This window comes from Prenolepis imparis, unplaced genomic scaffold (assembly GCF_030444845.1).
Source record: "Prenolepis imparis isolate NDT839.2.m4 unplaced genomic scaffold, iyPreImpa1.0 SCAF_3, whole genome shotgun sequence".
Lineage (NCBI taxonomy): Eukaryota > Metazoa > Arthropoda > Insecta > Hymenoptera > Formicidae > Prenolepis > Prenolepis imparis.
This window is the reverse complement of record NW_028141161.1, coordinates 4,638,592-4,653,062: the sequence shown is the minus strand read 5'-3', so window position 1 is coordinate 4,653,062 and position 14,471 is coordinate 4,638,592. Positions and strand designations below refer to the sequence as shown.

General features: G+C 39.4%; 1 protein-coding gene across 1 annotated transcript in view; it reads left to right on the top strand.

Moving 5' to 3' along the window:
* Positions 1 to 1,623, top strand: part of LOC145934304 (uncharacterized) — an 85,215-nt gene extending 83,592 nt beyond the window's left edge. Inside the window, exons 4-7 of the mRNA XM_083034667.1 lie at positions 195 to 410; positions 768 to 988; positions 1,073 to 1,249; positions 1,359 to 1,623. Of these exons, the coding sequence (XP_082890793.1) occupies positions 195 to 410; positions 768 to 988; positions 1,073 to 1,249; positions 1,359 to 1,623 (879 nt within the window). The remainder of the gene's footprint in view (positions 1 to 194; positions 411 to 767; positions 989 to 1,072; positions 1,250 to 1,358) is intronic.
* The last annotated feature ends 12,848 nt before the right edge of the window (positions 1,624 to 14,471 follow it).

The window sequence follows — 14,471 nt, the reverse complement described above, 5'->3', positions numbered from 1 at the left end:
GTATATGAGATTAAAAGAGAATATCCATGATTGTCAATAATAAGCGAAATAATTGAAAATAATTCTGTTGTAATTTGACTTATTTTATGAAGTAGTTTCTATAGCTAATTTTTTTCTATATCTTAAAGATAGCAATTATTTAATTCTCACTGTGTTGAAATAAGAATTTACGGTCTATTAATTATCCTTTACAGATGGAAGTGCACGTACTATTATTGACCGACATGCTATTGATTTGCAAATCTACAACGAAAAAAATGTTTAAGATCATTAGGCAACCGTATGTTGTCGACCGCATACGAATACACGAGGTCAAAGAACCGTCCAGTATAGGATTGGTTTATCTTAACGAGTACGGGACAGTTTCGGCCGCTTTAATCCTGAGCGCCGGTGACCCGAAACTAGCCAAGGTGACTCGACAAATATCACGAATTACGACAAAGTTCGCGGAATGTTGATTCACTGTTCCGTTCGATTTAGATTCCGCGTTTGTAGTGTACCTTCATTCATCAACGACGGTCTTCACTAATGTCGCTTAACTAGATATAATTATAGTTGAAATTAAATTTTTATCTTTCTTTGTAACTAACAACATGTATATACATAATGCAATTTTTTAATAATCTAGAGAAGATTGAATTAATTAAATTTAAAGTTAAAATTGGTCGATGTCGGTGAAACCGCAAACCTTCATGATTTTAGCTAATGCGGTTTCTAGTTTACGAGCGGAAGTTGTTTTAAACTAACAGTACCACATGCTTTTTCAGTCGTGGATGGAATCCTTGAGACACGCTCAGCAACAATTCGTATTGATGAAAGCACCGTCGCTCGGTGCCGAGCCAGTAATGAATCTGGCACCAGTTAGCAGGCAACCGAGTACTTTGGGCGACGGCGATTTCGAAACGGAAGAGTGCGAGGGGACCTTTCCAAGAACTCCGCGTGGCAGTAGCAGAGCCTCACATGTTAGCAGTCTCGCTCATAGTCATAGGTATGTTTCGAAAAGTAAAAAAAAAGAAATCTCGAAGTCTTGTTGTATTTAAAATGCCTATAAAATGCGTTCCATCATTTCTAGCGGTAGTATGGAGATGGAAGGCGCGTCTCAGGGAAGTAGCAGCTTTCTACCCAGTTATAATCCGAGCAGAAACGTCAGCGTGGAGACGAACGAACAACCGCGAGCGTCGAGTTCGTTGTCGTCGGAGGAAGGTGGCGAATCGAGTTCCGGGCATAATCACAGATCCATGCACATAAGGTGAGCGCGATGTTGAAACGTATATCAAACTTTCGCGATTTCACATTGATGAATCGCAAAGTAAATGGACTGTAATAACATCTCTATTAAAACTCATTGTCCGAATCAGGCGTTCGTTATTGAGTAAATCACCGAACACGCTGAGTGTCCAAGTACCGTATTCGAGTCTGGGTCAATCGCTACCCAATCTAACACTGGCTACCTCACCGCAAACTTCTACCGTGTCGCCAACTCCACCGAACTCATTGCTCATCGTGCCGCAGATGACAAAGAGCAAAGACACCCTGCTCTCACCAGGACACCGAGGTAGCAATTACCGACGCGGATCTCTGTGCCTGCGTTTGTCACACTTTTCCGGGACCGAATTTCAATAAAAGACGCACTAACGTAGTCTTGCACACTCTCTAACTCTGCACGCTGATTAGATCATAGTAACATGTAAATTACTATATCACGAGTACTTCTTATTTAGAGCTTCTCTATTTCAAAACCACATGTCTTAATGCCATTTGCTTATTTGTATATTTGTGTTGTATCTTTTTTTACATTTATTTTACACAATTATTTTGCGATAATCAATTGCTTATGTTGTGTCTTGTAATATCCTTCATCTACAAATTCTATGTTAATCTCGGTATTAAGGTTTTTTTTTGCGCTGAAGATGGCCCTAAGAAGGATCCGAAACGTCCGCGAATATTTTATTAAGATAATTTGGATCTAAATAAACGATATGCGTTTGAATGCTTATATAATACATTTAATTTTTTAAAAAATTGCGCCCTATTAACAGCGCCTAGGCTCATATTGCCATTTACTCAGTTTAATGTTTATTTTACAACTTTTGTCAAAAATATGATTTTTATCTTGTTTTTTTATTTTCGGGATTGAAAGATTAGAAAAGATTGGCTACTTTAATCAAAATTCTTCATTAATAATTAAGTGTATAAATTGATAAATAATAATATATAGACATTTTCATTCATCTGTTGCACATGTTTGTTTACATATTTATAAATTGTATTTTAAGAAAACATAATCATATAGGAATGTACATTTTCCAAGAAGTGAAGAAGATAATACGTTATCATGCGATTGTAGCATGTATCGTGAAATTATACGTTACGTGTTACATAATGATTTGTCATGCTGTGCATCAGATCTATAAAATTGAAAGATACGACAAAGTAATATAGGATCGGAATTATTTTAAATTATAATATTGTATCGCGTGAATAATTTATCTTAGATATTGCGAATCGATAATAAAAGTATTTGTCTCGACCGTTATATTTACTCGAGACAAACTCGGCATTATAATATGGACGCAAACAAAAACAGTGTAAGTCGACTCGGATTGTTTCGTGAGACAGCCAAGTAAAAACAATATCTCCGATTACCTTGACGAGGTCGTAAGACAAAGCAATAACCGAAAAGTCAAGAATTATCTAGAAGTCTAAGCGAAAGAAATAAATACAGCCGATTAACTGTCGGAAGGAACAGTCCTCGCTCGAATTTAATACCGTTGACATTGCCAAATATATTCTATCTTATTTTTCACTGAGGGATTTAGAACAATTTCTTTACTGCCGTTCATCTGCGCTTACAGTAATTAAAACGCCATTTCGATATTGAATAATGAGTATTATTTGTGAGCATTAGCTTGATTTGTGTGAGTTTTAAAATAAACGTGCAAAATATGATTTTAATTGATAAGAAAATCAAATTTCATTTAATCTTTCTTGCGGATAATTCTATACAAAATTAAAAAAATGCAAATTATTCCGAGAAATGAATTATAGATGAGTCGTCGTAACGGATTGCAACTTGATACCTATGCCAACGCAAACATGAAATTAAATTCATCAATTCAAAAGTCATTTGTGAACTTGTGCAAGTCATTGTATATTGCGATAAAAAGGTCCAATTTAAAAAGCCATTTCGTTAACGTAATTTGCAAGGTATTTCGTCTCCTATTATAACCCTATTACACAGTTGGAAAATTTGTGTTTTCTTGTTAAAAACGGACCCCGTTAAAACTTTTGTGTTAAATATTTAACACATTCATGTGTTAATTTAACATATTGCTGTTATGTTAATTGGACTCAAATGTTAAATTATTAAAACAACTAAAAAAAAGTGTAAAAATAACATAATGTATATCTATTTTTAATTTTACACAATAAATATGTTCCGTATTATTAGTGACAAGATTTATCTGTTAAAATTTACAGAAAAAATGTTAATTTTACTTTATAATATAAGTGGGGGTGATAAAATGTAAAATTAACAATTTTTTTAGTTAATTTTTACATTAAAACTATGTTAATTTTACACAAAATTTATTTTAAGTTTATTTGAAGTTTGCATTTATTTTATGCTAAAATATTAACACAATATTCGGACTTCCGTTTCCGGTTGCGTGATAGAAGGTTGGAGTGCTGTCAGAGAGTGTGTTTTGAGTGGTTATTAGAGGTAGGAGGAGGAGAAGAGGTGAGAGAGAGTGAGTCAGTGAGAATCTGGAGTGAGTGCAAGCCGGGGGATTGCAGGCGAGTTGGTAGAGAAGGGAAAAGAGCGGTGAGAAGAGAGTAAAGTGGTGCAGGTGGAGTGAGTCAGCAATTAGGGAGATAGGTGAGAACAGGTGTAGAGAGATCGGAGCAGGTGTAGTAGGTATAGGGAAAGAGAAAAAGGTAGGTGGCGCGAGAAAAGTCACTAGACATAGAGTAAGAGAAGTATAGAAGGGAAATGGATGAGGTGCAAAGAATAAAGAATGTTGAGAAGAGGGAGAGAAGGGCTAGCACGGGGACGCCGGAAGAGGTTTTAAAAAGGAAAAGGGATGAATTAGAGGATATAGGATTGAGAAAAGAGATGGAGGAGAAAGGGGACATACAGTGGTTATTTAGGAAAAGTAAAAAGGTGATAAGATCGCCAGAGACAGGAAGGAGAGAGGAGGCAGGAGGGATGGGGGAGAGCATAAGAGAGATGGGGAGGGAATGGAAGGAGGAAATAATCAGAGAGATGAGAGAGATAAGAAGAGAAATTAAAGAGGAGATTAAGGAGGGAATAAGAGGACAGGAAGAAATAAGAGAGGAGATAAGGGAAAGGGACGTAATGTTCTTGTTAGAAACATGGGTAGATGAAAAAGGGTGGGAGAAGATAAGAGGGAGGTTACCTGTGGGATTTAAGTGGGAGGTGCAATATGCGAGGAAGAAAAATAGGAAAGGAAGGGCAATGGGGGGAATAGTAGTAGGGGTAAGAAAAGGGTTAGGAATAGAAGAAAAGGGTGGGCGGAGAAGGAAGGAATGATGGAGGTGATGATAAGGAAAAAGGGGGAGAGATGGAGATTGGTGGATGTGAACGTAAATGGGGATTTAGAAGAGAAATTAGGAGAGATGAGGGAGTGGACGGAGGAGGAGGGAGGTGGGATTAGAACGATAATAGGGGGGGATTTTAATGCTAGAACAGGAGAATTGGGGGGAAGGGTAAGGATAGGGGAGGAGAGAGAAGAGGAGGGAAAGGAAAGAAGGTCGAAGGATGCAAAGGTGAATGGGGAAGGAAAATTGTTAGTGAGAAGATTAGAGGAGATAGGGTGGGCAATTGTGAATGGAGGGGTAGCAGGAGATGAGGAGGGGAGCTGGACGTACATGGGGCCGAATGGGAGATCAGTCATTGATTATGTGATTGTGAAGGAGGAGGTGAGGGAGGAAATTATGAGGGTAGAGATAGGAGATAGGATTGACTCGGACCACATGCCGGTAGTGGTAAGGAAAGAGGTGGAACTGGTCGGGAGAGGGGAAGAAGGAATTCAGGGAGAGGTTAGGAGTGATAGGGGAGAGGCAGGGAGATGAACAAGAAGAGAGAGGGGTAGAGGTGGAGTGGGGGAGGATGGAAAGAAAAATACAGGAAGTGCTAAGTAAGGGAAATGGGGGGGAAAGTAGGGAGGAGAGAAGAAAAAGGGGAGGGTGGTTTGATGAGAAGTGCAGAAAAGATAAGGGGGAGGTGGCAAAGGAGTTGAAAAGATGGAAGAGAAAAGGGAGGGAGGGAAAGGAATATAAGAGAAGAAAGAAGGAGTACAAGGGATTATGTAGGAAGAAGAAAGAGGAGGAGAATGAAGAATGGACTAGGAGGGCAGTGGAAGCGAGGACGGAGGGGCAGGTATGGGAGGTAATTAGGAAAGAGAGGAGAAGGGGGAAAGGAGGGGGGGAGAAGGGATTGAGATGGAAGAATGGAACAGTTATTTTAGGGATTTATTAGGGGAGGTGGAGTCAAGAGTGGTGTTGGGAGGAAGCAGGAGGATAAGGGAGAAGGTGGAAGATCAGGAAGATCAGATAGAGAGGGGAGAAATTAGGAGGGCGATAGGAAGGATAAAAGATGGGAAGGCGGTGGGGGTGGATGGAATACCAGGAGAAGTGTGGAAATATGGCGGAGAGGGGCTAGAAGAGTGGGTGTGGGAATTATGTAATAGGATATGGAAGGGGGAAGGGTGGATTAGAGAATGGTGTGAGGGATTGAATACTGGAAGAGAGGGGAGAAAAGTTCTGGACAGGGAGGGGAGTGAGGCAGGGGTGTCCTCTGAGTCCGCTGCTGTTTAATATGATGATGGCGGACTTGGAGGAGGAGATGAGGAAAGGGTGATGGGGAGGAGTGAGGTTGGGAGAGGATGGAAAGATTAGGTAGATATTTGGAGGGGAAGGGATTGAAGTTGAATGAGAGCAAGTCGAAGGTGATGAGGTGCAGGAAGGGGGGAGGGAGGCTGAAGAAAGCTAGTTGGTATTGGAAGAGAAAGAAGTTGGAGGAGGTAAAGGAGTACAAGTATTTAGGCTATATGTAGTACAAAGGAATGGGGGGCAGGATGGACAGGTGCGGGAGAGGATGAGGAGGGGGGCAGCAGTATTGGGGCAAGTATGGGGGATAGGAAAGAGGAGATTTGGGGGTAATTGGGGGAGGAGAGTATGGCTTTTCGATGCGTTAGTGTGGACGGTTTTAGGGTATGGGGTTGAGATATGGGGGTGGAAGGAGAGAGAGGGATTGGAAAGGGTGCAGGAAAGATATATGAGATGGTTGTTAGGAGCGGATTGGGGAACGCCGGGGTATATGATAAGGGAGGAGCTCCAAAGGAAAAAGTTAAGATCAAGGATGGGAAGAAGAGCGTGGGGATATGAGAAGAGGTTGGAGGAGGGTAAGGGAGGGGAGTTGGCGAGAGTATATTTAGAGGAAATTAAGGAGAGGGCTAAAAAGGGAGGGGAAATGTCAGAGTGGGAGAAAGAAAGAAAAGAGTTCTTTGAGGATAAAGGGATGAATTTAAGGGAGGTGGAGGAAAGAAGGGAAAGAGGGGAATTTAGGTGGGAGGAGGTTGAGGAATGGGAAAAGAAAGGACAGAGGGAGGAGAGAGGGGAAAAGATTGAGAATTCGGTATATAATAAATGGTACAAGCAGGTAAAGGGGAAGGGAGTACCGAAGTATCTGAGGAAAGGATGGACGGAAGGAAGGTGGCAGAAGATGGCGAAGTACAGATTGGGGAATGGGATGAGGGGACACAGATATTGGGAGAAGGAGGAGGAAAGGAGGTGTAGGATATGTGGGGGAGGGGTGGAGACATGGGAACATGTATGGGAGGAATGTATGGAATGGGGAAGGGGGGAAAGCTGGCAGGAAATGGTGAGGGAGGTACTGGGGGAGGAAGGGGAAGGGGAAGTGTGGATAAAACTGTTGGAGGAAGCGAGAGGGGGAAGGCGGTGAGGGGAGAGGGGGAGAGGGAGAGAGTGAGAGAGAGAAAGTGGAGGAGGGAAGGCGGAAGTAGCCGGAAGCGGAGGTCCAACATTAGAGTAAGCTAGTAATAAGATTGCGTAAGATAGGAGGGGGAGGGTGAGAGTGTGTGTGGAGGGGTAGTTAGAGCGTAAAGAGAGAGATGAAAGAGAGGTAAATGGTGCGAAGAGATAGGGCGAGAGTAAGGCGGAGTGGCGTGGCGTTTTGTTTTTTGTATATTGTATAGGCTAAGTCATATGTTAAGGATAGATTATAAGTGGAAGTAAAGTTTGTGTAAAGGTTTGGGACCGCTCCTTAAGTGAAAAAGCGCCTTGTAATCCTCAAGTGGGGCAGCAATAAACGTTTCTAATCTAATCTAATCTATTAACACAATATTCGTGTCACCATTTAACATATCCGTATTATGTTAAATTAACACAAAAATTTCTGTGGACCGTTGATATTGAGACAGGTGATATTTGTTAAATTTAACACAAATTTTTCAACTGTGTACTTTTCATCTAGATTAATTTTATTTTGTATCAAAATTTTTTGAAATTAATTTATTTATACCTGTCGTCATTCATATATGTATATAAGTTGCATGAGATAAAAAATACTTTATTGCGATATACGCGGATTATTATTTAGAGTTAAATATTCATCAATCATGGAGAGAGTATAATCTCTCGAGAAAAATTAAAATCATTTCAAAAAACAATTGTCTTAATATACAATTCGAAACAGCGGCGATAAGTTTGAATCTCCAAATCCGCCTTTATATGTTCCGGAAGCTTGTCCCACACGCAGTGAACGTAATTGCCGCACATTCGCAATAAAACTGTTTTCGACACAAATTGTAGCTGTTCGGCGCTCAAATTACAAATATCGTAAGGACTTGATAGCAAGACAAACATTTTTTCGTTACTGAGCAATTCGCGGTTCCGCGCAGCTATAAATAGGCAGACGTTCGATCCAGTCAGGAGTGTGAACATGAATTTCGTGCGACAACCTTTCGCGATGTGCGTGACGAATTACGACGCCAGATTACGATCGATGGGGGACAACGCGGAGATGCGTAGACACGGTACGATACTGCCGACTACTATACGCGCGATCGTTTGCGGCCCCTCGAATTGCGGTAAAACTAACGTGTTGATTAGTTTGATAGAAAGCCCGCACGGCGTCCGCTTTGAAAACGTGTACGTGTACTCAAAATCGCTGCAACAGCTAAAATATCGGTATCTGGAGAATTTGTTGACGTCGATCGATGAAATCGGCTATTTTACATTCTCCAATAACAGTGACGTCATTCCACCGAGCGAAGCATGTCCAAACTCGATTTTCGTTTTCGATGACGTGGCGTGTGACAAACAAAATACGATAAGAGAGTACTTTTCAATGGGACGCCACTCGAACGTCGACTGCTTCTATCTCTGTCAGACATACGCAAGAATACCGAAACATCTTATACGCGACAACGCAAACCTGCTAATCTTGTTTAAACAGGACGGTACCAACTTGAAATATGTGTACAACGATCACGTGAATACCGACATGTCATATGAGGATTTCAGTGAATTATGTCGTACTTGTTGGCAGCAAAAGTATGGATTTCTAGTGATAGATAAGGATAGCTCGCTTACGAACGGCCGATACAGAAACGGATTTAACGTGTTCGCGATACCGCAAAACAATTAGTCGTTGCCGATGTTCTGTCGAGAGAGGTGAAACACGAGCGTTCGACACTCTACCGACATGGTTGAGAACGATAATATTCGCGAAAGTGAAAAGATAGCGAAGGAGATTGCGAAAACGAGTGAAGCAATCCGCAAGAAACATCGCGCTTTGAAGACCGGTAAGATCGATGACGATATCGCGGTCAAGATCCATTTTAGACCTATTATTGAGCCGCTACAAAAGATTGTCGACAACTCGATCGCGGTGAAAAACGAGCCGGAAATTACCGCAAAGATTAAAATCTTACCCATCAAGCGGTACAAGGAGGAGGAGGAGGAGGAGTTGGAAGAAGAGAAGGATGATGCGACACCGAAAAAGAGGAAACGGTCAAACCCGAATCGCTCATCGACACCGCGTACATCGAATGCTTTATTGGATGAACCGATGATAAGCTCTACACCGTTCGCGACAACGAGAATCGTACAACCTATGATACTCGAAACACTCGCAAACGAAAATGTTTTCGAAACCTCGGGCAGCACGCTCGAAACATCGTTTGTTCTAAACACATTACAAACGCTGGAAGGTCAAGAAATGTTGCGAAAGCACTTGGGACCACTGGGACAAGAGTACATGAGCACTCTCCTCGGTGGCGACAAAGAAAGGAAAATCGATCACGTGTACGGTGTCTATTTCGATAAGGATGAAATGCGTCTCGGTAACAAACGATTCGACATTGACAAATATGACTCTATAATTATAGACGAAGTGAAGTACATCGGTACACCAGGATTATACGAATTGATCTTCAAGAGAATTCCCGATGATGACATTTACACGGAGGATGTATAAATACAAGAGCATATTATTGGCGACGAACGCGCATAAACGCAATTATGACACACAAGGTCAATTACGAAGCCACAGGGGATACAAGTACAAACATATAATCGCATCATTGATCGATTGAAAAGAAAAAATCTGGAAAGAGAGTATTCATGCCTCACGCGATGGCACTAACCGACAATAAAATCGATTACATACACTGGGATGATCCCAACGAGCTAGTGGATCGGGTACGATTGCTGGACGCTTCGCGCCGAGCTGGCCACAACGCTCACGACAATGAGATCCTGTCGATCATCGAGGAATTTCGCGAAGCAGGCATTATTATAAATTGAATGGTGTCTCGACAAATCTAATCAGTCGATCAGCGTCACTCGTATCGGGGGAAAAAAATGCCTATCAACAAATTTGGATTATTCGAACCAAGAAATGATGCAACCGGCACAAGCGATCATTGGGATAGATTGGTGAAAAGTTACGTGCGCGGAAACGCTCTGTGTCGTGTCGCTACAGACTATGATGCAACCTGAAGCTGACACTGATGCCGTCAACAAACTGTATGTGGAATCCTGCGTTAAAAGATTGATGAATCAACAGAAAGAATCAGATGAGAAGCTGACTTCGTTCGAGAAGGATGTGCGGGCAATACAGATTGTGATAAACGAACCTCAATGCGCGGCTAACGCTAACTCAGAAACGGCTATCAACCTGAATGAGCAGCAGTGAACGGATTAGGAGCGGCTATCGAACGGTTATCGAACGGCTACGAACAATTATCGAACGGCTACGAACAATTATCGAACGGCTACGAAGGATTATCGAACTGCTATCTAACTACAATGAGTGATAGTGGTAGTAAACGGCCTAGCAACAGCTGCGAACGAGGGTACGAACAACTCAAGCAGGGTTGCGAACGAGGCTACGAACAAGTCATTAAAGACTACATACAAGGCTACAAACAACTCAAGCAGGGCTGCGAACGGGTCAGTAACGGCTGCGAACGGGTCAGGAGAGGCTACGAACGGGTTAGAAACGACTGTGAACAAGGCTGCGAACGAATCAAGAACGATTTTCGAATGAGGCATTCTGCCTCAGGAACGACGCATCTGTAACATGATTCTTGTTACGCTTCTATCATACTATTTCTTCATAAGTTTATAATTATTGATATAAAATAAGGAAGTGAATAAAAGCTAATAATATATAATAAATAAAATGTAAAGAAAAAAATTATAAATAATATATACATTTTTGATAGCTCAAAGCACTCATAATAGTGCTATAAGTTATCAAATTTTCAATACTTTTTTGCTTCTTTATTTTATAAAATGTGTAAATAAATATATATTACAAAAAAGAATAATATCCATAAAAAAACTTATCTTTTTAAAAAAAGGTAAAAAAAAGCGAAGTTTACGCGACATGTGAAAAAGTGTTATAGAAAGAACAGTGTGTTTTAAAGTACTGTAAACTTGTGTTGCAAAATTAATATTTCTAAAAAAAAAATAATATCAAAAAGTTGCGCCAAATAAATAAAATTTATACAAAAAAATTGAAAATTTAAAACTTATGCGAAAATTAAAAATTAATACAAATTATAAAAAAATAAAAAAATTTTAGTTAAAAAAACTTGGCGCTGCTAAATTTCAAAATTACTGTAATGTATTTTAAAGTAACAAATAATTAATTTACTGCAATATATTTGTAACGGGTCGCTTTCGCGAGCTCGGGATAACGCAGTCGGGATCAGGGCTCGAGAAAAGCGTAAGACACGAACGCGTGGTTTATTAAAAAAAAAGAACTTATTTATTTTGATTGTGGCTACATAAAAAAAAACTATGTGCGTATGTGTGGGTGTGCGTAAGTATGTGTGTGAGAGAGAGTCGCGTTACATGTATTTAAAAGGCCTTCGTTATAGAGATGTCGCAGGCGGACTTTAAATTCGCCGGAATGTGTGTATACAATGTTTGTGTCGGTGTGTGCGTGTATTGACGCGTCGCGGTGTACGCATGTCGTTTGGCGCGGGGTCGGTGCGATGAGGGGTCGGCGACCGACGCGCGGCTAACACAGCTGACAGCGGGCCGCGCGAGAGCGGCCGCTCTCTTCGATATATCGAAGAGAGCGGCCGCTCTCGGGAATCCGCGAAACAAAAAAGATGGTGCGGTCGTGTTCGGTATTTTCCGACGTACATCGGGCGCCTTCGTAGCCGGGCCCGTTCCCCGAGTTCGGTACCGTGTTTAACGGTAAAGTTTTAAACGGGGCGTTCAGCGCCTGCTGCCCTGCCCGGCGGGTGGTCGCCGGGCGCAGCCTTCCGACGGGTGGACGGTCGGGAACGATGGGGGTGCATCGTTACATATTTTAACATAACAAATAATTAATTTACTGCAATGTATTTATATATCTTAAAATAATTAATTTAATATAAAAAATACAGAAATATTTACAATGTAAATGCACGGAGTTTGACATTAGCATAGTGTTTAATTAATTATTGCAATGTATCTTAAAGTTAAAACAAATAATTAATTCTAAATAAACCTTATACTTTATTAGTAACAAATAATTAATTTACTTTAAACATTATATCATAATAACTGAAATATTAATGGAACAATTAACTGGAACATAAATGTACAGAGTACGTTAATATTATTAGCATATTGTTTAATTTAGCAGCGCCAAGTTTTTTTAACTAAAATTTTTTAATTTTTTTATAATTTGTATTAATTTTGAATTTTCGCATAAGTTTTTAATTTTCAATTTTTTTGTATAACTTTTTATTTATTTGGCGCAACTTTTTGATATCATTATTTTTTTTAGAAATATTAATTTTACAACTCAAGTTTACAGTACTTTAAAGAACACTGTTTTTTCTATAACTTTTTCACATGGCGCGTAAACTTGGCGCTTTTTTTTACCTTTTTTTGAAAAGGTAAGTTTTTTTATGGATATACCTATATGACAACGCATTCGGGCGATTGACTTTTAACGGACCGATAACCAGATCTGATGTTATATGCTGCGAAACATAATCACATGAATATTTTTAATGCAGTATTAATCGCATTTACCGAAAACTGGTTTACGTCTATTCAGAATTCCGGATCTTATATCTTTATCCACGTCGTAACCCACTTCTCTTACGCGCCGTATACATTTGACCAAATTATTTGAGCCACATTCCTCGATCGAACGATCGTCAATCTGCAAGAAATGAGCACATTATTAAGAATAACTCGACAAAATTAAATTCTCGATCTTCGGAATATTACTTTGCACATAAATTAAATCATTGAGGTTTATCAAAATTGCATTAAAACTTTTACTTGAATTTAAAATAATCTTTAGCTATGATATATATGTATAAAATCATAATATAAATGAATAAAATCATTAAAATCTATCAAAATTGCATTAAAACTTTTACTTGAATTTAAAATAATTTTTAGCCACGATAAAAGAAGTTAATAATATATATTATTAACTTCTTTTATAGAGATATATTTTCCGGAAATAAAAAATAATCTTATATTTGTCTTACTTAGGTGGTGATAGTGGGCAACGGGGCCGTGGGGAAGTCGTCGATGATTCAAAGATTCTGCAAAGGTACATACACGAGGGACTATAAGAAGACGATCGGCGTAGACTTCCTGGAGCGTGAGATCGAGTAAGTAATCGCTCGCGTTGCGTGTCGAATCGTTCTAATTGAAAATTACTTATTGACTTAACATGCTTGACATTCGGACCAAAAAGTCAACTGAAACTTCATCTACGATGTTGCATTAATTATTTATTAATTATACATCTTCGAGACGTGTTGAGATAAAAAATGATTGAGAAAATAACTGAATAATTAAGTATAGATTTTCGAGACGTTAAAAGTATAGTGAGATATATTTGACAATTTAAAGCGCAAAAATATTTCCAAAAACAATCTTGATTGTAGTTGCTAGTTCAGACAAATTAAATCGATTCGAATTTTATTACACCGATCCGATTATTCGCTGCCGATCATCATACTGCTACTTACGTATACATATACGGATTCGAGAGCGACGTGCCTGAGAAAAACCCGATTTTAATCATGCCAGCGCAAGCTACCGTGGGATACTTCTCGTATTCCCCTCCAAATACTCGACGATGTAATGTCGGTCAATGTAGAAAGAAATTTTGTCTCGTTGCGTGTGTGTGCGATCCATCTTTTAATATCCATTCATATCCTTAATCACCTTTTGCATTCCTAGAGATTATATAATTCGCAGTAACGGTTTGGATCATAATTCATAAAAGAAATATATATATATATATATATATATATATATATATATATGTATACATACATATACTGAATTAAAATAAAACTAATAATTATATGTAATTAGGCAAAACATTTTAGTCATCGAAATTAAAAGATTTCTCGCGAATTGCTTTAATAACATGTAGATAATAAGTATATAAATAAATATTTTCTTAACATACAGGGTCGATGACGAGGATGTAAGACTAATGCTGTGGGATACCGCAGGACAGGAGGAATTTGACGCTATCACCGCGGCTTACTATCGCGGTGCTCATGCCTGTGTCCTCGCTTATTCGGCCACCGACAGGGATTCCTTCGACGCTATCCCCTCGTGGAAACTCAAGGTACGAGTCTACAAGAAGTTCCATCTGAATTAGCGCTCTCCCTAAAATTTAATTTGCAAAAACAACAAGATTAATACATATATGGAGATTTATAAAAAAATTGGAAAATTATTTGAAACAATCTGTCAAAATCAGCTGATCTATGAGACACTTTGTATAAATCTTCCTAAAACTTTCCTTTTACAGGTAGAGAATGAATGTGGAGAAATTCCCACGATCCTAGTGCAAAACAAGATCGATCTCGTGGAGCAATGCATGATCGATCCGTGAGTTTCAAACAAATAAAAAAAAGAAAAATTTATATCTATAA